At 48.6% G+C, this 23587-nt stretch overlaps 1 protein-coding gene across 4 annotated transcripts in view; it reads left to right on the forward strand.

Annotated features, from left to right (window-relative positions):
- Positions 1-23587, forward strand: part of LOC147729103 (uncharacterized) — a 471563-nt gene that overhangs the window by 227400 nt on the left and 220576 nt on the right. For 3 of the 4 annotated variants that reach the window (XM_086959389.1, XM_086959390.1, XM_086959391.1), the window contains 2 exons: positions 12149-12184; positions 22276-22713. In XM_086959389.1, the coding sequence (XP_086815515.1) occupies positions 12149-12184; positions 22276-22713 (474 nt within the window). The remainder of the gene's footprint in view (positions 1-12148; positions 12185-22275; positions 22714-23587) is intronic. The other variant, XM_086959392.1, reaches the window with a different exon arrangement.

Below are 23587 nucleotides of genomic sequence, written 5' to 3' on the forward strand. Positions count from 1 at the left end.
TAAATATTGTCTCAGTCTCAGCAAGCCTAATGTTCAGAGGGAGAGAGTTCCAATATTTGGCCGCCAGCGCGCGAAAAGAGCGCCCTCCCATTCTGGCCTTGTTTATCCGGGGGGCTTTAAGAAGACCCGCTCCCCTGGAGCGAAGTGCTCTATTGGGCACGTAGGGGATAGCAAGATCCTTCAGGTATTCAGGGGCTTTCTGAGAGGTTATCCTGTAGCATATTAGGAGCGCTTTGAACTGGATCCTCTTTTTTATAGGGAGCCAATGAAGAGCAGCCAAGACGGGCTTGGAGGCTGCTCTTTTGGGTAGCCTGAGGACTAGCCGCGCTGCCGTGTTCTGAAGAACCTGCAGCTTTCTGATGTTCTTCTCTGTAGTCCCTAAGAGTAGCACATTACCGTAATCGATACGGGAGGTGACTAGAGCTTGGGTCATCGTACGTCTGGCCTCTAATGGAAGAAGGTCCAGAGTACGGTTTAAGGTCTTCAGCACCCCAAAGCATTTCCCTACTACCTTATGGGCGTGGCTGTCAAAGGAAAGCTTGGGATCGACCCATACGCCCAAGTTCTTTGTTTCCTTGCAAGGAGAAGGTAGAGGACCTAAACAAGGAGGCCACCAGTCCTGAGTCCAACTAGCCGTATTTCCCCCTATCACAAGAACCTCTGTTTTAGAGCCATTGAGCTTCAGGCAGTGTTGGTTCATCCAGCCTGCAAGCTCCTGCATGCAAATTTTAAAGTTTGCGGCTGCTAAGGTGGGTGCCTGGGATAGGGAGATGAGGAGTTGGGTATCGTCGGCGTAGGATACTAATTTTATGCTGTACGATTGGACCACATCCGCCAGTGGGGCATATAAAGGTTAAACAGGGTGGGGCTCAGGGCAGAGCCCTGAGGCACCCCCTGTTCTAGGGCAATGCTGTCTGAGAGGAGATTTCCTCTCTGAACCTGGAAGCTGCGATCTATAAGGAAGGCTTTAAGCCATCCCAGTGCAGCCTTGGTGACCCCAGCCTGGTTTAGACACTGTAGCAAGATGGAGTGTGCTACAGTGTCAAACGCAGCACTGAGGTCCAACATAATGAGTGCCATCGTATGACCCTCGTCAGCTCCTGCCCGTAGAGTTTCAGTCGCTCTCAGGAGGGCTGTCTCCGTGGAGTAGTTAGTCCGGAAACCAGACTGGGAGCTATGCAGGGATTTATTGGCTTCTAAGTGAGCCATAAGTTGTTTATTGGCAATTTTTTCGGTTACTTTCGCAAGGTATGGCAGGAGAGAGATCGGTCTCAGGTTTTCCAAGATATCCTGGCTTACATTAGGTTTCTTTTTGATTGGCAGTACAATTGCCTTTTTCCAGTCAAGCGGTAGGAATGCCGGAAAAAAGGATAGTTGGATGACGTGCCTAAAGTAGGGTTCTAGTACTTGTAAACTTTCTCTAAGTACTTTTGGGGGGGCCGGGTCACGAGGGGAACCCGATTTGACACTCTTACAGATGTTTATAAGCATTTCAGGAGGGGGAACCGAGAAGTATTGTAGGCAGGACTCAGTAGAACCAGCATCTATACTTTCCATAAAATCATGGCCAGATGTCAGATTGTCAGAAAAGCTGGCATAGATGTTGGTGATTTTCCCCGAGAAATACTGTGCAATTTTATTGCAGGTTTCCACCGAGTTGTTACATGACACATTATCATTTGTGAGCACTGAAATTTCTTTAAAAATTTTAAAAAGCTCTTTAGAGGAGTTCGCTGCCTCCCCAATGCGCGTTTTATAATGCAAGGCTTTGGAAGTGCGGATTTTTTTATTATATTCCTTTTGCGCTTTTTTGTACTGTGATTTGATAGCTGGGCAGAAGTTGATACGCCATTCGCGTTCTAATTTTTTGCAAGCGGATTTGATTGCCTGGAGTTCAGGAGTGTACCAAGGGGAGGATTTTCTGGCGTTTTTGGAGTTGTTCATGCTGCGAATAGGAGCAGTTTTGTCTAGGGCCATTAAAATTCGATTCTGCAGCTGACTGTATGCTGTTTCACAGTCAGTGCCTTCAAGAGAACCTCCAGTTACGAGCAATTTGTTAAAAGCCTCATGGGAGAAGCTTTTCCATTTCCGGCGCAGGTACCGGTGGTCCGTGTCATTTTTTGGGTCAGACTCAGATATCTGCAAATGGAATGGAATAATGGAGTGATCAGACCAGGGTACAGGAATTGGGGGTGAGGCTTGCACTCTGGAACCATTCCCAAAGATAGGGTCATGGAGGTGACCAAGTCTGTGAGTTGGATCATGATTTATTAGGTCAAGCTGAAGGGACTGGAGTACAGACCTAATGTCCTTAGCCTCAGGGTCGAGGGGGTCGTCAAAATGAACATTCATATCACCAAGAACAAGAAAACTGCTTTTCCTTATTGCTAGGTGAGCAGTGGTTTCTGACAGGCTAGATGTGAAATCATACAGTCTCCCTGGGGGTCTGTACACAAGAATGCCTGAAAGGGAAAGTTGAGGATGTATGATGATAGTAAAAGATCCTGCTTCACAGTGATCAATAGTAAGAGGAGATAGGGAGCATTGTATGGGAGTTTTAGTGGCAATTGCAATTCCTCCTCCCCTGCCATCCTTCCTGTCCAATCTGGACAGGGAGTAGGCAGGAGGCATAGCTTCTATGATGTCAGGGTCTGAGAATTCTCCTAGCCAGGTCTCCGTAAAAAACATAATATCAAATCCCTCATCCTCCAGTAGCTGATATATCTGTATACTATGTTTACTGAGAGAACGGCAGTTTAACAATCCCGCCTTAATCTGCTTATTGGAACCTGCCTTAGTGGGCGGCTCGTCAGGCGAGAAAGAGCATATGGGACAACTGTGCAAAGACAACGCCTATATAGTATGAGTGCATGATAGGGTGACATCGGGACAGAGATCTAACAGCTCCTGTCTATCGTACCGTATCTTGTGGGACGTTAAGTGGCCAGGAGTCGTGGCCCCGCGCCCCGTCCGGCCGCGGAAGGGCGCAGACGGGCTAGACTTTGGCTCGACTTCGGCGCGCTTCCGGCGCACCCGCTGCACGCGTCCGCTGCGCCGTCGCTGGCCTACACACATTTATAGGCAGTAGGGGCAACTAGAGCGCTGACCTGGCCGCCCGAGCCCGGAAGTGCTAGGCTCCTCCTCACCCTCCGCAAACAAACGCCCAGAAATGGACGCGGCGGACCGGGGCGGGAGTCGGCAATCAAGTGAGTGACAAAGAAATGAATTATGCACACAAAAACATTTAAAATTAGCCTTGCTCGCTAAGATTAAAAGTACACGCTATGGATCAGCGCTAAACAGTGTGGCACATTAAAACACACAGCGCGAGCGGATAGAGCCTGCCACTGCCACCGGCAAGACTCTTCTCCACAGCGCGACTGAGTGAGGCAGCAGATTTAAATACACGCCGCCTACAGCGCAACTAGAGCGCTGACCTGGCCGCCCGAGCCCGGAAGTGCTAGGCTCCTCCTCACCCTCCGCAAACAAACGCCCAGAAATGGACGCGGCGGACCGGGGTGGGAGTCGGCAATCAAGTGAGTGACAAAGAAATGAATTATGCACACAAAAACATTTAAAATTAGCCTTGCTCGCTAAGTTTAAAAATACACGCTATGGATCAGCGCTAAACAGTGTGGCACATTAAAACACACAGCGCGAGCGGATAGAGCCTGCCACTGCCACCGGCAAGACTCTTCTCCACAGCGCGACTGAGTGAGGCAGCAGATTTAAATACACGCCGCCTACAGCGCAACTAGAGCGCTGACCTGGCCACCCGAGCCCGGAAGTGCTAGGCTCCTCCTCACCCTCCGCAAACAAACGCCCAGAAATGGACGCGGCGGACCGGGGCGGGAGTCGGCAATCAAGTGAGTGACAAAGAAATGAATTATGCACACAAAAACATTTAAAATTAGCCTTGCTCGCTAAGATTAAAAATACACGCTATAGATCAGCGCTAAACAGTGTGGCACATTAAAACACACAGCGCGTGCGGATAGAGCCTGCCACTGCCACCGGCAAGACTCTTCTCCACCATTGGATGCAGCTGACAAGTCTCCTTATGCCTTTGAGAGAGAATTTCACCAATATTCAGATGTTGGAAGTATCTGTTTCCACATAGAAAGGTTCCCCTGGATTTGCGTAAGCTAATACTGGGGCTGCGATGAAGGTTTCCTTCAGAAGTTGAAAGGCTTCCTCAGTATCACCATTCCAGATAAACTTTTCCTTCTTCTTGAGTAACAGAGTGATGGGACTAAACTTCTCTGAGAAGTTTGGAATGAACCGCCTGTAAAAATTTGCAAAACTCAGAAATATTTGTATTTCCTTTACAGAGCGGGGAGCTGGCCAATCCTTTATATCTCTGACTTTATAATCATCCATCGATACATCATGAAACAGTTGGATGACTTCATTCTGCAAGTTGCTGTCTGATACATAAAGACTCCCTTGAAAGCCTCCCTTCCTGGATTTCTCTATCAGGACCTTCCAAAGTCCAACTCTGGATTTCCACTGGCGGAAAACTTGCTCTTATCCTTTCTTCCAGCTCCGGGTACAAAATCGTTCCCACATTTTTTTCCTCAGGGATTATATGGCCTTCTTGTGGAATTTCTGTTACTTCACCAGTATGCAAACGGGAGAGAGTGCTGGCCTTTCCATTTACTGAACCGGGCTTGTAGGTCAGGACAAAGTCATAGTCTGTGAAAAAGAGAGACCATGAAGTTGTCGTGGGGTAAGCGTTCTTGCAGATTTGAGGAATTGTAAATTCCGATGATCTGTGAAGATGGTGATTACATGTTTTGCACCCAATACAAAGTGTCTCCACTCTTGGAATGCATCCTTGACAGCTAACAATTGTTTATCCGCAATGGAGTAATTAATTTCCGTGGCTGGTAGTTTGCAAGAGCGGTACACCACTGGATGCAGCTGACCAGTCTCCTTATGCCTTTGAGAGAGAATTTCACTGATGGCCATGTTGGAAGTATCTGTTTCCACATAGAAAGGTTCCTCTAGATTTGCGTAAGCCAATACTGGGGCTGTGATGAAAGTTTCCTTCAGAAGTTGAAAGGCTTCCTCAGTATCATCATTCCAGATAAACTTTTCCTTCTTCTTGAGTAACAGAGTGATGGGACTAACCTTCTCTGCGAAGTTTAGAATGAACCGCCTGTAAAAATTTGCAAAACTCAGAAATCTTTGTATTTCCTTTACAGAGCGGGGAGCTGGCCAATCCTTTATAGCTCTGACTTTATAATCATCCATCGATACACCATCAAAGGAGAGATGAAACCCAGGAACTCCACTCGATTAGTGTGAAAAACACATTTCTCCAATTTAACAACCAATTGATTCTCTAACAATCGTTCCAGAATTGTTAGAACAGAACATGTATAACATGTTCCTCCAAATTGGCTGAGAATATAAGGATGTCAACGATGTACACGACAGCAAAATGATCCAAAAATGTTCGTAGAATGTGGTTAACAATGTTCTGAAAAGCGGCGGGCGCGTTACACAGCCCGAATGGCATGACTTGATATTCGAACAGGCCAAAAAGATTTTGAAATGCAGTTTTCCACTCATCATCCTCAGCCATGCGAACTAGGTGGTAGGCTCCCCTTAGATCCAGCTTGGTGTAGATTTGGGTTTCATTGACCTGGTCAAGAAGTTCCAAGATCAAAGGTAAGGGGTATGGATTCTTTTTGGTTGCGTGATTCAAGGCTCAATAGTTTATGCAGGTCCTCAACTTTCCATCCTTCTAAGGGATGAAGAATAATGGGGAGGAGACTGGGGACTACGAGTATCGAATGAACCCATTTGCTAAGTATCGATCCAAGTAACCCTCTAAATGTTTATTTTCCACTTCAGATATTGCATAAATGAGACTGCAGGGCAAAGACGCTCCAGGTTCTAGTTCGATCCTGCAATCATATTCCAGATGTGGGGAAATTTCTCAGCCTCCTTTTCATTAAAAAAGGCAGTCAGATCTTGGTATACTCTGTGTTTCTGCTGCGCAAATGATCTGAGCCTGATCTGCCAGGCGAACTGATAGAGTCTGCTGTGAAACTGCAATTCGAGAATCAAAGCAATGTTTCTGACAATGCTCTGAGTTCAATTCAACTGTTCTTTTTGCCTAATCGATCTTCTGATTATGTTCAGTCAACCATGGCAGTCCCATAATCAATTGAATTTGAGGGGCATCTATGAGACTGAAACTTAAAATACTCTGATATTTTCCATGTCCAAACAATGGGCCAGATGTAGGTGGCCAAATATCAAACGGTCACTCAGAAATTCGCAGAGAGCAATGTAGGTCAGTTCAAACCTACTTGCGAAATCGGGAATCGCAAAACTGTGATTCCTTATTTTGCTCTTGCATTTAAGGAATCGGAAATTGGGATTCCTTGAATGCACTGTAAGTAGCACAAAACAAGTGCACTTCAGCCTTAAGGAATCGCTAATTACCACCAACTTCAAGTTGGTGGTAATTAGCGATTACCTTTAAAAAAGCACTTTTTTGCTTTTTTAAATGTGCCATGTGTCACACATCCATACCCTTAGGGCATGTATGTGCGCCACATGTGCACACATGCACATTTCAAGCGTGCAACAGGGTGTCCTTTTGACACCCTGGCACCCCTGAAATAGCTCCCGCTGTTTGCGATTCTTTAATACCGAATCGCAAATAGTGAATAAATTCCCATTCATTCCTATGGGCCTCCTTGCCGATAGGGATGAATGGCTAGGTCTTCCTTATTAACGAATCTCAATTATCAATTCATTATTAAGTAATATTAAGGAATCGCTAATATTTTAGCGATTCCTCACTACATCAATTTAGCGAGTCTTTAATAGCGATTCGGTAAAAATCGCTATCAAGGACTAGCAAATTGAATTTACCTACATCTAGCCCAAAGGGATCTCTTCTGTGTCATCGATGATTGGGCTGGAGGATTAGTTAGTACCATCCACAGCACAAATTGGCTACAGCTTCTCTTTCTTGACAAAATGGATTCCCAAGGCTTTTGCGAATTTGATGTCACAAAAATTTCCGGTGGCCCCAGAATCCACCATGACCGATACTTCATCCACTTCAATGTCTTGAAATTTTATCAGACTGAAGAATATTACATGACTGCAAAATATTCGCTAAAAACTGTGCATTTGGAGTTGTCTCCTCAGCAGCACACACCTGAGCAACTCCATCTACTGGTGGGGCCTGTCTTTTACCCATGTATTAATTTTGGGCCTTTTGGGAAAAAATTTTGACAAAATGACCTGCGCTTCCTCAGTAAATACACAGCTTACCACTTCTTCTCTTCTCTATTTCTTCTTTGATTAAAGGACCCCGCACAGATCCAATCGGCATAGGTTCCTCTCCAGAACTCACTTCACTAATCAATCAATCAATCAATCCGCAGATTTGTAAAGCGCGCTACTCACCCGCTAGGGTCTCAAGGCGCTGGGGGGGGCGGGGGTGCTGCTACTGCTGGAAGGGCCAGGTCTTGAGTTGCTTCCTGAAGGAGAGATGGTCCTGGGTCAGCCAAAGGTGTGCGGGGAGGGAGTTCCATGTCTTGGCCGCTAGGTAGGAGAAGGATCTTCCCCCGGTGGTGGTTCTGCAAATCCATGGGACAGTGGCGAGGGCGAGGCTGGCGGATCGTAGCTGGCGGGTGGGAGTGTAGAACATGAGGCGGTTGTTGAGGTATGTGGGGCCGTGTCGTGGAGGGCTTAGTGTGCGTGGCTGAGGAGCCTGAACATGATCCTCTTGTTGACCGGGAGCCAGTGCAGGTCTCTCAGGTGGGCGTAGATGTGGCTGTGGCGGGGTATGTCCAGGATGAGTTGTGCAGAGGCGTTTTGTATGCGCTGGAGTCTTTTCTGTAGTTTGGCTATGGTTCCAGCGCAGAGGGCATTCCCGTAGTCCAGTCGGCTTGTGATGAGGGCCTGGGTGACCGTTTTTCTGGATCCGGTCGGGATCCACCGGAAGATCTTTCGGAGCATGCGCAGGGTGTTGAAGCCAGATGATGAGACGGCGTTGACTTGCTTGGTCATCGTGAGGGAGGAGTCTAGGATGAAGCCCATGTAACGTGCGTGGTCTGTGGGGTTCGGGGTGGTACCCAGTGCAGGGGGCGACCAGGAGTCGTCCCAGGCGGAGGGGGATGGTCCGAAGATGAGGACTTCCGTCTTGTCTGAGTTCAGTTTCAGACGGCTGAGCTTCATCCATTCCGCGACGTCTTTCATTTCTTCCTGGAGGCTGGCTCTGGTGGTGGCGGGGTCGTTGGTGAGGGAGAGGATCAGCTGGGTGTCGTCAGCGTAGGAGATGATGTTGAGGTTGTGTTGGCGTGCGATGGCTGCGAGGGGGCTCATGTAGACGTTGAAGAGGGTGGGGCTCAGCGAGGAGCCTTGAGGAACGCCGCAGATGATCTTGGTGGCTGCTGAGCGGAAGGGAGGCAGGCAGACTCTCTGGGTTCTGTCAGCGAGGAAGGAGGTGACCCATTCCAGGGCCTTTCCTTGGATACCGGCATGGTGGAGGCGTGAAGTTAGGGTGCGGTGGCAGACGGTGTCAAATGCGGCCGAGAGGTCGAGGAGGATGAGGGCAGCCGTTTTCCCGTTGTCGAGCATGGACCTGATGTCATCGGTGGCTGCGATGAGGGCGGTCTCGGTGCTGTGGTTGGCTCAAAATCCTGACTGTGATGGGTCGAGGGAGTCGTTTGTCTCGAGGAAGGCGGTCAGTTGTTTGTTGACGATCTTCTCGATGACTTTGGTGGGGAAAGGGAGGAGCGAGATGGGGCGGAAGTTCTAGAGGTCCGTGGGGTCTGCAGTGGTTTTCTTCAGGAGGGCGCTAACCTGCGCATGTTTCCAGCTCTCCAGGAAGGTGGCAGATGCGAAGGAGGAGTTAATGATGTTTTGGAGTTGGGGTGCAATGATGGTGTCGGCTTTGTTGAAGATGTGGTGTGGACAGGGGTCGGCTGGGAAGCCGGAGTGGATGGTGTTCATCACATGGGTGGTGTCTTCAGTGCTGATGGGGGTCCAGGTGCAGAGGGTGGTGGTGAGGAACGTAGGTTTGGTGGTTGGGGGTGTGGTGTGGGCGCCAAAGCTGTTGTGTATGTCGGCGATCTTGAGGTGGAAGAATGAGGCAAGTGAGTCGCAGAGGTTTTGCGAGGGCGTGATGTCATTGTTGCTGGCGTTTGGGTTGGAGAACTCTTTGACGATGCTGAAGAGTTCCTTGCTGTTGCGGGCGTTGTTATCCAGTCGTTCCTTAAACGCTGTCTTTTTTGTGGTCCGGATCAGCTGGTGGTGTTTGCGGGTGGCGTTCTTGAGGGCTGTCATGTTTTCTGTTGATTGGTTGTTGCGCCAGGCTTTTTCGAGGGTCCGGCAGGATTTCTTGGAAATTTTGAGGTCGTTCGTGAACCACGAGGCTTTGTTGCTTCCTGGTCTGCCGGGGGCATTCTTCATTGGTGCAAGGGCATCGGCGCAGTTGGTGAGCCACTGTGTGAGGTTGCGGGCTGCTTCGTTGGAGTCCGTAGTGTTGCTGGGAGGGTTCTGGCTCAGGGATGTGGTGAGCTGGTCAGTGGTGAGCTGGTCGGTGGTGATCTTGCCCTAGCATCTTCGGGGAGCCTGTTGCGGGTGGTGGTGGTGGGTCGTGGTTTTCCTGAAGCTGAAGTGGACGCAGCTGTGGTCTGTCCAAGGTAGTCTGGTTGTGCGACTGAAGGAGATGTGGTCGCTGGAGGAGAAGACTGGGTCAAGCGTGTGGCCGCGTAGTGGGTGGGGGTGTTCACCAGTTGCTTGAGTCCGAGGTTGGCGAGGTTGTCCAGCAGGGTGGTGGTGTTGTTGTCATTGTTGTTTTCAAGGTGGAAGTTGAGGTCCCCTAGGTGGATGTAGTTTGGAATGTAAGGGCGTGCGGGCTGATGAAGTCTGCGATGGCTTCGCTGAATTGTCTGCGTGGTCTCGGGGGTCTGTAGATGAGGGTGCCTCTGAGGGTGGTCTTGTGGTCGGTGTGTATCTGGAAGTGAAGGTGTTCGGCGGCGGTGAGGGTATCGTCGGAGTTGGTCGTGATGCGGATGGTGTTTTTGCGGACAATGGCGATGTCTCCTCTGGTTTAGTTGGTGCGGTCCCTTCTAGTGATCTTGTAGCCCTCTGGGATGGCTGTGGCGATGTCGGGGGCTTAGGAGGGGTTCATCCAGGTTTCTGTGAGGAAGGCGACGTCCGGCGCTGTTGTGTCAAGGATGTTCCAGAGTTCGACGGCGTGCCTGTGAACGGAGCGGGTGTTGAGGAGGATGCACTTGAGGTGGTTGTTGTTGATGCTTGGTCCGGCGTGCGGGCTGGAGGCAGGTGAATTTGCAGGCTTGGCAGGTGATGGATTTGTGAGTGGGTTTCGGGGTGGCTCGGTGGCAGGCGGTGGTCCGGCTGGTGTTGAGTGCGTGGAGGATGGCGACGTCGTAGATCCGTCTGTTGGACTGTCCTCGACGGGGGCCAGGGGTCCTGGCGCTGTTCGCGGTCCAGGCACGGATGGGCGCAGACGGGCTTGCCTTAGGTGCGCCTTCGGCGCGCCAGCGGCGCGGCCGTGCAGCGGCCTGCATTACGTAGGGGTTTAGGGAGGGAGGAGCAGCTGGGAGGGGGAGCAGGGACCAATCAGGTGTTGGGGGGCGGGGGCGCTGGGGACGCAGCGGCAAGAACGAGGGGGAGCAAGTGGCACAGAAACGTGGAGGAAACAAACAACGTGAACAGAACGCAAAGGGGCACAAAAGAAAAAATGCTAAGGGAGTACAGGCAACACAGTACAGTCAATGGGGCACAGAACGTGAATCAAAAAGAAAAGGGTAACACAGTGGAGACAGTACAATCAGCAGCAGAATAAAGGCAATAAAGAGCAGAATAGAGAGCAAGCTTACGCCTACTGGATCACCAGGGATCGAACCGGCGGCAGCAGCGGGGCACAGGGCAGACACACCACTAGCACGGCGAGCTAACGCGTCGGGGGTACGACCTGGCCTGAACATGGGGTCAAGGGTCGCCCTTCACTAGGCTTAGATGCTTCTGTTTTGAGCCGATCAAAACGTGGAGGTGGTATATACCTGATTTCCTTCTGACGCTGCCTTCTTCTCTCAAATTGACGCTGATCAATTTAAAGAACCAAATCTATTAGTCCGGACAACTCAGTGGGTCTCTTGGGAATTTGGGCCAATCCATCTTTCAACTCATCCTTTAACCCTCCATACAAAATGGCAGCTCTCTTAGCCTCCGACCAGTTAGTTTCCACTATTAACTTATTAAAATGTGCCAGGTAGGCTACCAATTCACAATTTCCATGTTTCAGACCTAAGAGTTCATTGTCTGTAGTTTGCAAAACGGCTCTTCGGTGAAAAATGCGCACAAACTCCAGCTTAAACTCCTCAAAATGATAAAGAATGGGATCATTGGTGTTCACTAAGGGCATGGACCAAGCAGCGGCATCTCCACTCAGGCCAGACAGTATGAAAGCTACCTTGGATTGGTCTTCTTTAAAGTTAATGGGCCTACACAAGAAAGGAGAAGAGCACTGCGTGAAAAAAATCTGTGCCTTGTGTGGGTCCCCATGAAACCTCTCTGGCGGGGCCAATGGGATTGTTGGGAGATGGCATTGATACCTTGGGTTGTTAACTCTGCGGCTGAGGGAGAGGGTGAGAAAGGCTGGGATTTATGCTATCTAGTGCTTGAACTGGTACGAGCAGAAAACTCCTCAAAACATTTTAGAAGGAAACTAGCTTCCTGACTAGATTTCGTAACCTCTTGCCTAGTTTCACTCAACTGCTTCTGCAACGCTTCTAAAACCGACGTCAAGGGCAAGAGCAAGGACTGAAACTGTAAGACGATATTTTTCCAACTCCCGTACCCCACTGCGCACCAGAATAACTTTGTCCGCAGAAAGGAGGGGGAAAAGGAAATAGGAAGAAAAAGAGAGACTGCCACAGGGGTTTCACCTGGAGGACTTTCTCGATCTGACCTCCTAATACTCTTGCAAATGCATCTTTTGTATCACTTTGATAACTCACTCTCATCTCAATGTACCTGTGCACTCTGTGGAATTAGCTTCTATCTTGTAATGTAGTACTTGTGAAAAAGAAAGTTTCCTTACCAGCATTGAGTCACTACATTCTTCTTTCTTTTCTCACCCAAGACAAAAAAGCTGGAAAGAACTGCGCTGATAGCAGTGGTAAGTAGGAATATATATATATATATATATATATATATATATATATATATATATATATATATATATACATTTACACCTTCTTGTAGATTGTGGAAAGCACAGCAAGTAGTGGAAGATGGGTATGTGTGGCAAGATAGAGAGTCTGTTGAGATTACTTTAAATGCTGTCTGGGGAAAAGCACTGCGCAAATAGGTTCTTCAAAGTCTTCAGAAATAATGCTTCAAAATTGTATGAGTCTGCGCAGTGCAATTCTGACTGCACCATATGTCAACAACACTTCCTTGTGGAGCATGAAATATATATTCCTGAATAATTCCTACTAAAATAGTCCGGAAAGAAAATAACTCTTTCCTTTCGCAGGGAAAACAATTCTCTTCTTGACTAAATGCGCTCTCTAGTGGGGGAAAAACTGGAATTGGAACTAAAGATGGGAAAACCTTCCATAAATAACTCTTCAGACGAGCGACTGAAGTCCCAAAATTAGAATACCTGCAAACTCCCTCTAGGACGGCAAGGGAAAGGCATTCAGATCTTAGGACACTCTGGAAATTGGGCAAATACCAAATTAGTGAGAGGTAGACCCTCGCTACCTTTCTCCTGACAGTAAACACGAAGCGCTGAGGCAAGGCACTTCAGGTGCGCGAGCAGAATCACCTGCCAGGCATCAGAAAGAGCGAAAACACTGAAACGCTAACTCAGAACTGCATTAACCCGCCAGGTTGGAATCTCAGCTGCAGCCACATCTAGTCCATGTGCTGCTGAACGAATCTCCCGGCAAACAACTGACTCCAGCTTAAATGAACCTGTCTGTGGAATTAAAAATGTTTCAATGCTGAAACAGGTAAGGAAAGCTTTTGTCTAAGGGGAAATCGATCAGTCCTGACAGTAACGCCCGAGCATGTGAGGCCCCAGGGTAGTCAAATGTGGACGCAAAAACTCACAGGGAACCCCGTTTGGGCCTAGCGCACGGTCAGGGTGTGTATTGGACAGTGCCGCCTGTAATTCGTCCAGAGCCTAGGTACTCAAAGTACGGCCCGCGGGTCATTTGCGGCCCGGCAGACCTTCAGGTGCCCCCCTGTGGAAAACAACGAAAGACGCACATAGTCAGCAGCCTTTGTTCTGCCTGTTGTTCATTCCTCGGGACCGCATTCATGCTAAACAAAAAAAAAGGCAATCAAAGAAGCATGCTCAAGAAATTAGTGATTCGCCTCCTTACATGTGACCCTCCCCTTCTTGCTCAGTGACGTGAGATGTAGGGGCTCTAAGAAGGGGTGACAATGCAATAAAGCCTCGTTCACAACTGAATGTTTTTTTAGCAGCGTGTGAAGTACTTGGGTGTGGCTGGCAGCTCAAAAACTGTCTGTGTGTTTGCCCCCCCGGAAAACTGTCTCAGCCCGGGCTGGCACACATTGGGGGAGCTGAAGCCCTTTGAGCCATTTGGGCTTTGCGCATATGGCATGCAGGTTGCTGGCTTTCCTTTCCAGTCCAGCATAGACATCAGCACCAGCCACTGGGGGTGGGGTGGAGGATGTGGGGGGGTTGGTGGACTACTGCTGTGGTGCAGATCTTAAACCTCACTAACCAAACACCTATAGTCGCAGCCACGTAGGTGGTCCGACATAAATATAAGTCAGTCCTATCCGTGCGACTGGCCTTTTCAGCAGCATCAATCTGTGCAAGTTTTGAACCTTCTTAAGGTAAAGGCGTGCTTTTTATCCATGTTACCACAACATGCCTGGCCAATAGTTCTCCCTCCTTCACCTCCCAATGAGGACATGTAATTATAGTGCCTTCTGAATAAGATTCTTTTAGTTTAGGCTACGAGCCTCCCTGGCACCAAACTGATTCCCCTCCTTAGAGCTGGCAGGCCTCTGTAAACATTCCTAGATTACTGTTTGAAGCATGCTGTGATTCTGGCTTTTTCTTCAAGCAGGTCTCTTAGAGATGTGGTGCGGGTGCGAAGCACGGTGTTCATGGATGCTCAGTGACATTCAGTGTGTTTATAGGTACTGTGTCTGTAGCGCCACGGTAGCCACTGAGTTACCGCTTTACACAATGAGTAGGAATGCATCCAAGTGTGAACCCAGTGACGTGTGTCATAGTAAGGGCGAAATTGATTCATAATTGATTCCCGGCCCAGCTGTAGATTGGGGGCGACCATGAATTAATTAATGAAATGATTGGACCTACATTTATACAACCCGACCAGCAGCTCAAAGGGCATCTCCGAACTTGGAAAAGTACATGTAAGATTAACTGACCTCGATTAATCTTGCTAGAAATAAACATGTTTAAATTGTTTTTCTCAAAGGTGCAGATCCAGGGTTGTAATATCCCTGCCACATGTAGTGCTGCTTCCGATCTATACCTAGTTAAATGTGCAGCCCCTGAACTCATCTGTGCCATATCACACGCACGGTATAGTGAACTTGCACCCCTGCTCATACACTACAGCTCTGTGATGCATCAGTGCCTCATACAGCACACTGCCCCTGCACCCCTGCCCCATACACTACATCTCATCGACCATCGGTGCCTCATGAACCTTACAGCACAGGGCATTGACATCCCTACCCTATACACCACAGCCATACCCGCCTCATGCACCATACAGTCAGGGCCATTGCATTCCTGCCTTGTACACTGAAGATTTGTTTTTACTTTAGTAGACACGCCCCCACGTTGCCCCCGCCCCTCCCGTCCCCATCCGCAGTCTCATCAGTGCGGCCCTCTGCCATAAGCCAAACTGTAATTTTGGCCCCCGAAAAAAAGTATGTGAGTACCCTTGGTCCAGAGTGATCGGCTTATCCAGTTCGTCTCGTACATTATCGGGCAAACGACAGGGAGGGATATTGGAGAAAAAGTTGTAAATGAGTGACTCGGCTATTACCTCACGCTCCTCATACAGGGTTGCTAAGAAGCTGACAAACGCTTGGAACACGGCCTGGGGGGAAGTACACATTGTACCGTCTGGGAAACTCAGGAGGGGAACCTCTGTGGGGGACATCCGAACCTGACACAACCTATGGAGCATCTGACTGGACTTGTCGCCCCACTGATAGATTCTGTATTGGGTCCCCAACCACGCCTCTTTAGCACTGTCAGTATGCAACTGATAGAGCTGCTGCTGGACGTGTAATAGGTTCCGATGGGTACCGAAGTCTGGGCTCTCCACCAGTTGGGCCTGAAGGTGTACCTGACGGTCCTCCAGCTCCCGCACCTGCGTCAAGCGTTGCCATTTCTCCCCGGAACGATAACTGATGTCCGCCCCTCTAATCGTAGGCTTAAGGGCCTCCTAGAGAGTGACTAAGGACGAGGAAGTACCCATGTTGAGGCTGAGATAGTCCATGATAGCGCGGTGCAGCATCTCTTGATAGTCAGCACTGCGAAGAAGCCATGGGGACATGCGCCACCGATAGGGGTCTCGATTAGTCTGCAGGCAGAGCTTGAGTTGAGTTGGTGAGTGGTCGAAGAGGCCCCCGGGCATGATGGATGTGTGTGTCACTGTGTATGTAGCTATGTGGAAGGAATATGTAACCCAGGCATGAGAGGGTCAGATGAATTGATGATGTGTATGTGAACCCTTCCTCAGAGGGATGAAGCGCCGGGCAATATTCTGTCCAGCCCAGTGTATGTGCCAATACACTCAGTTTGGCCCCTGGGGGGGGTTGTCTGGCGGCCAAGACCACCATCTGTCGAGGGAAGTCATGATGTCATTCCAATCCCCACCCAGAATTGTTAAGCCACAGGGGAGGTCCCCCCAGAGCTGTGTAAGTTTATCTATGAACGTCTGACCTAATGGTGGAGGGACATATATACTCCCAACTGTGATCTGTTCGCCGGCTATGGTGCCAGAGATAATAGTGAAGCACCCCCGGGGATATAGCCAATGTTCTGTAACCTGAAGGGGTACCCTGCGGTGGATGAGTATTGCTGTGCCGCGTGCTCCCTTCGTAAAGCCAGAGTGGTACACTGTAGCGAACACGTATCAGGATAGACAGGGGGTTTTAGTGCCCAAGAGGTGAGTCTCCTGCAATAATAGGCTGTCAGCCGAGTAACGCTTCGCTAAGTGAAGCACAGCCCCCCGTTGAACCTTGTCTAACACTCCCCGAACATTCCATGCCAGAATATTGAGTTCCCTCAGAGATTTACTTGTGGCCTCAGCCATCCCTACACTCTAAGGTGTGTAATGACCAAGGGTGCATTAATGACGTATCTAGGAGACATGTGTCCGAGGCGCAAAACATGAAACATACAACCTGAAACCCAACATGGCCTCCCCCACTCTCCGCACCCCCCATAGATCTTGCAGCCCTCTGGAAAGGCAACCAGGCGGATGTTGTTGTGCCTGGCCCTCCCCTCCGCATCCTCGACCCGCGACGCCAGCTCCTCTGGTAAGTTTGTCCACCTTCTTCTGGAGGGCGGATACGGTGTCCTTCACCGTAGAGACCCTGGTCTCCGCTTCAGTGATCCGGTCCACCGCCTTCCAAAGGTCTTGGCAGAGAAATGATACCTTGGAACCAACAGCAGCAATCTGGGCCTTGAGTGCAGTCCTAGATTGATTGATCGCTGCAAGCAGCGTTGCAGTATCGCAGTGTCGCAGTGTCGGAGGGCAGTCCCTCAGCGCAGGAGAGGTCGTATATTAATCCATGGTTGGTTGCTTAGGGGCCGCCTCACCGTGTTTATCCTTACCCATCGTGAAACGGAATAGCCAACTGAGGGCCCGCCATTGGCCCACAGCCGCCACAGGTAAGCTTGGCAGAGAGGGCCTCCATGTGATGAGGACAAATGATGGGAAGCCACACAGCACTATGTCTGGCTCGGTAGGGCACCCTCTGCCACCAGGCCAGGCACCCAGCCTCCACAGCCCACCACTCAGGACACTGCCGACCACTGGCACCGGGAACCACCGGGAAAGTCGCCGATCCAAGACAGGGGCGTGGGATGTGTTTCTCAGGGGCGCCGGGCAATGCAGGAAGGTACAGTCTCTAGGGCATCAGCGCCCGCCACAGGAGGGGTCCCTGTCTGGATGGGTGGGCTACCACTACCCACAAAGCGCAGGCCCCGGCAACCCCACAATTGACTCCAGATGTACCAGCCGGCCCCTTCAGCATACCTGCTGTGTGCACAATATGTGGGCTCCCACGGAGTCCGGGGCACCCACCTGCGTTCCCAGCCACCGACGAGGCAGCCGCAGGAAGCATGAGGTCCATGTGCAGCGGGTGGAAGGGCCACAAGCCCATGAGGTCTCAACTTTGCACTCCACCGGAAGCCTGGCGAGAGGGTCCCCAGCAGAGGCACCAGACAGAAATATCAGGCCTCTGGCAGAATACGCGGGCCAGGAAACCCGCCTGCCACAGGCCACCACCTTCACCGCTGCTGGCCCCACTGAAGGTGGGTGAGGTGCCGCTGTCACTCTGCCACCCAATGCCGTCGCAGCGCAGGCCCCTCAGCACGTCCTCCACTAGGCCCAGTCCATGGAGACGCCGATGTCAGAGGTAGGGAGGACTGACCCCCGAGGCACAGCAGGTCGGGCCGACACGGGCATCCAGACAGCAGGGGACCCCGCACACCACTCGTCACTACCCAGGGGGTAGCGGAATGGGCCCACAGCAAGGGCCACCAGCAACGGTCTAAGCGGCCGGCCATGGTCCCATGGTGGCAGGCTGTTGTAATTAAGACAGGCCCCTAAGCCCGGGTCACTCACCGGCACCAATCCATGGCCTCTCGGGCGAGAGTAGCCGCCGCAGCGAGGCCTATGGAACCGGCCTGCAGCAATCCACGGCCACAGCCCAGTCAACACAGCGTGGCCCCACACGCCCACCGTTATCAGCCACATCTGTGTCCTCTCCGGATCTGAGCCCCACCGGCACGCCGCCGGCACCAAACTGCACCCCAGGGGCCACGGTGCGCTTCACAAGGAGAGGTCCGCAGCTGCAGGGCTGGGGTCCAGATAACAGTAGGATGAGGGCTCCTAGAGGCACGGGCTAACGGAGCTCTACAAAGACGCATCAGCCATGCACAGCTTCCAAGCCACGCCCCCCTCTGTGCCAGATTTTTTATTGTATTTTTCAGCAACATTTTTTTACCTGGCCCCTATTTACACGTTTTTTTTCTTTTTTCAAAATTCAGCAAATTATAGACGCTCTTGAACTCTGCTCTTGTAGTCTGTGTTCGTCCTATGTCTACATCCAATTCACTTACCAGGGGAGGATGTAGTGAGGATGTAGTGAGGTTGGTGGATTGACTGCAGACATTGGTAAGTTCGCACAAGCTTGTCTTCCATGCTGCTGCTTTTGCCCATGTTACTACACAACTTTGTTTTCACTAAGACGCTGCTTGTGCCTGTTCACATGAGAACCATCTGCCTTTCGGGTTCCTTGCAGTTCTCTGTGGTTTTTATCTGTACATGATGTGCAAGGTCAAAAAACAATGTCCCTTGTTATTCTGCTCAGGTCAGTCCCCCGCACCTAGACATAACACGAACCACAGCTGCACTGCAAAAAATCGTGTGCTTTTAATATTGCATGCATGCATGTTCGAGGCACTTGGAGAAAAACCGTTCCAGAGAGAAGAGCTGTGCTTGTCCGGAGATGTAAACCTTTGCATCTAGTCTTGGCGGTATGGGGTCCCCCTGACAAAGCCCAGAGATCTTCCATTTTTATAATAAACTAGTTCCTAGCATGGGGAGGGTGCCAAGGCACAGTAGGCCATTTTCCACTAGCTTTATAAAATGATATCTCCTTTAATATTCTATGGAAGTGTAACAATGCTCATTATATTATGTTTAGGCATTCTGCTGTAAGCAATAGCACATGTACTGCATTTTAAAGGACGTTAGTTGATATCAACATTTTAAACGATACCGTGGTCTCTGATTACTCATGTTGTGGACAAGTATGAGTGAGTGAGCGAAAGAGTGTTCTTGCTGATTCCTGAGAAAGTCAGAGTGACATGTTCTGGGTTGTCTAATCATTGGAAGCTTCGCTGTAGTACGGAGAACGAATGAGACACTATAGCAAGTCGGATTGGGATTTTGGGCACTAAGTTGGGTAGTTGGTACACCACTGTACACTGAGATCCTAGTTTCCTGCACATAGTTCTGTATATGTGCAGAATCCCTGCAACACTATCTGACATAGGGGAATAGATGTAGCCCCTCTAAATTGGGTGATGGATTCTCTAAATGTCGAGCAGGCCAAGTGCACCCAACCAATTACTGTCTGCCTCTGTTATAGGTCCACTGAGGCTAGACTGCGATGCTGAGTGGCCATGGAAGTTGTCTATTACCAGACTTAAGTCTTAGCCTATTATCACATCTTTGTCAGGGGTGTGAAATATCCCTAGTGTAAGGCAAGCCAGAAAGGTCTTCCGACCGTTATTTGAAGGTTAAAACCCTACCCCTCTCCTCCTCTCACACTGTCCCTGTGATGGTCCCCTGGAAGGAGCTGGAACACAAAATAGCTATCACATTCCTCTTGTGCTCCTTTGTATTCTACACATTGTCTCCTCCCTCCCAGCAGGGGCGGCCTTAGGCATGTGCAAGCTGTGCACCTGCACAGGGCCACCAAACCCCAGGGACCACCACTCCAATATATATCCTTAATATAATAATCCTCGGAGGATGGATACATATTTGCGTGGTGGCCTCTGGCAGGGATTTGGCAGCCTCAGGCTCTGCCCACTTCCAAACACCCTGACCCCCCCCCCCTCTTCACTGGCCTCCGTGCTCCACCCCGCCCGGCCCCCCTCTTCCGGGCCCCCCTACCTTCGCTACCTGCCAAGGGCCTCCATGAGCCTAGAGCCGCCCCTGCTCCCAGCTGGGCACCTCAGATGGATCTCCAGCTCAAGTGTCATAGATATGGTCACCACCCTCTCCAGGAATGTTGTGGGGCTCACCAGCAACTCTGGAGCCTGAGCAAGGAGAGCAGCAGGCACAACCTCTGTCATCTTCCAGAGTTGTTTGTAAATGCTATTCTATTTTATTAAATTGTTATCTCGTATTTCATTTTTTACTTTTTAAAGATGTTTAATAGGGTATAGCCAACACATTTATTTGATATAATCTGCATTAGTAATCCGGTCAGTTGTCAAATGAAGTGAAAAGAAACAATCAACGTGTATAACCACCTCTAGTTGACTATTCTCAACTATATGCCACAAGAGCAGCACAGATAAAGGCTCACACCACATACTAAATCAAACAGCCTTCAATTACAGAATGTCAAAAACATCAATGAGGCAAAAGGCCTGAGACTTTTAGGAGGAATACAACCTGTCACTAATGCCATAGTGCCTAATTAGAAAATTACGAAATAAAATCCTGAGAAATGTTTCAAGAGTAAAACCCAAAAAACCATGGGAGTGACAAGACTTTGACTTGGCTGAGAGGGAAAGCAGTCCAGGTATTGCCAGGCTCTGGTTTGTGCATGCTTAAAAGGGGCTGCATTGAGTAATGGACGGTGTCTTTATTGGGTGACAAATCTACCGCAGACAATGAGAAAGCAACAAACTAGCAAGAACTCTGACAAAGATTAAATTGGCTCTCAAATACAACTATAATGTATCCCCCTAGGAGTGAAAGGTTCGATTATTCTCCCCAGTCACTAATACTGCATTGCCTTTCTTTGGTTACTTTCTTAATTCGTTCCCCCCCCCACTTTTTTGGGGCATGGCACTCTTGAGAGAGTGTCTATCCCCTGTTCTGGGACCACAGATTCCAGTTAGAATGGTTGGGAAGAGGTCACAGTAAAGTAGTGGGCTTGTCAGTTAATGAGATGTGGCTCCAGGAGAAGACAAGCACTTCTAACTGAAGAAAGGTATGGCCCATTCACCGGGTCCTTCCTGAATTTGGTTTCCAACACAAGGTCATTCATCATGTGGGATGACTTTTCTTGTGAACAGAGGGATGCTGTTTTTTAAAGATCCCTGTAATACAAGTGGGTAGACATCATGTTACAAATCAGGAGTGGGTGCAAGGTGCACAATGTTTTTGTGCATCTGTTCTTTAAAATTTAATGGTAACATAGATTGTTTGAATCTGAATTTTTTTAAGGCCTCGTCTGAGTCCTGTGAAGATGGCATGAGGGAACTACAAGGAAGGCGAGCACAAGATCTCTCCAGGACCACTGGCAATTGTGCAATGCTTAGTGTGATGTAAAACCCTCATGGGGAATATGTGAGGTGGCCCATATGAAGCTAACATCACCAAGCGTACGATAGGTTTGTAGTAAAATATAAGTGGTCTGGCTGACAAGGTTATATTGTATTTGGTGGATTATTCTACAAGCCTGATCTGAATGGGAGCTGTAGTTCGGAATTTCCAAGTCAGAGTGTGGGTGAAAGACATGTAGCCATAGGTCTACAGAAGTTTATAATGATATGATCATTTTATCATTACTGTGGGATTGATTCATGTGCTGTCTTATGGTATTTTATACTATGTTAGATATGATGGAAGAAGGTGTATCCTTCAATCATAATTTCATTTTATTTTCCTATGATTTTATCATACAAAGGCATGTATTGGAATGGTACTATGGTTTCATTATTGTATTGCATAATATATTTTACAAGTTATGATCTGACTAAATCATGGGTCAAGCGGTACATGGCTTCCATTTAGTTTTATGGTGAGCGGTCCTCATTAGTAAGGGCTGTGATGACATAATGGGCGAGGTGTAATCTGCATTGGCTCAAACGTTTCCATCCATCACTTTTAGGCTGTCCTAATGTAGAATAATGATTACATGTGCCAACTAACCTCAAAGCAAGTATGAAAATAAATTACACCTCTTTTCTGGGTCCTGACATAACTTAATATAAAATGTAAAATATAAAATATAACAGAGGCACCAAATGCATTGCTTAAATGATTTCAGATCTCATTATGATGCATTGTCTGCAGATTATGTAGTTCAATTGGGGTGGCAGGTTCATGTAGCTATAAGAATACGCATATGTCAATGTAGCTATAAAGGAAAACATCCTGTATGTGAAGCTACTACTACCTTATTTCAGTGCATGTGCTCTCTGAACCATCTTTTCTTTCAAACATATTCAGATGTGATTTCTGTTCTATTTTTTTATAGCACCAAGAAGAACACACAAAGAAGAAAGAGCGCCAACCCAGGACAGTTCGGAGGAGATTACGAAGCCTGAAAGGACAAACATCACCCTTTCCTGTCATTTTACAACAAACTCCTCACTTTTTATTTTGTACTGGATCAGAGCTGCAGAACAAGCCCAATGCCTTTATTCGGTTGCGGTTGAAGACCATGAACCCCGATTTAATGAACACTGTTGTGTCCATGAAGAGAGCGTCCGTAGAATATTTAATCACAGTGATAAACACATTTCTGCAAAGATCCAGAAACATAACATTGAAATCAGAAATGCTACCTCCTCGGACAGTGGGCACTACCTCTGCATTGGAGCCCGTCTGACACAACAGCCCTACCATTGGGAAATTGTGAGAAATATTTCACTTCTTGTGGAGAAAAAGAATGGCACGAAAGGCGATCACGAAGGTGAGTTGGTGTTTCATGTTTTATTGAGAAAGCGGAGTTCATGACTATTTCTCTTTATAGAGAGAAGCTCCTAAGTCAAAGTCTGGTATTCATCCTTTTGGGATCTCTGATCACTTCCCACATGCTAGTTGTTCTTGGCATAGAACATTTAGGTTAATGTTCAACAGATCGTGTGTGGAAGACTCAGCATTCCTGATTATAAACTCACAGACAGTAAGTTAAAACTCTGATAGCACCATCCTTTGGGACACTCTTGAAGAAGCAATGTATGGTACTTCCTGGGGTTTCCCGGAGGTATCAAATCAAACGAACCTCAATAGTCAAACATACAGAAGAGCAGGCACACGTGAGACTGCACCAGGCAAACATTTGTAACTGCTTAGCATTGAAAGTACTGGAGCTAATGTGGTTCTTCAAGAAATCATTGTCGTCTGTGAATATAGTCAATTCACGGGTCACAAGTTGACACTTCACCCCAAGGAGACAGAGACTGGTAATATTATTGAACAAATCACAAAGGACTCTGGCTCCAAATGAACTAAAACAGATTACTGAGGTGTTTCAAAAATGTTAAGCTGCTCCAGCTACTTTAGAGCAGCTGCACTCTTCTCAAGAGAATGAGACCTATTAGAGTAACCTTTATTTAGCTAGGATAACAATTGATCAACATGCTAAATAAAACAACCTCTCCCAAAATTATAACTGAAAGTGGCAATAATGTAATATCCAACAAAAAATTATCAAGAGTAAATGAACTCCCATGTTTATTTTCTCAAATCTGAATTCAGAAAATTTCTAATAGGGGCTATGTGTCACTAGTTTCATGGCCACTTGGCCCCACTTTTGTAGGATCAAGCTAACGATTGGTGTCTTT

Source organism: Lissotriton vulgaris, chromosome 2_2 (genome assembly GCF_964263255.1).
Source record: "Lissotriton vulgaris chromosome 2_2, aLisVul1.2, whole genome shotgun sequence".
Classification (NCBI taxonomy): domain Eukaryota; kingdom Metazoa; phylum Chordata; class Amphibia; order Caudata; family Salamandridae; genus Lissotriton; species Lissotriton vulgaris.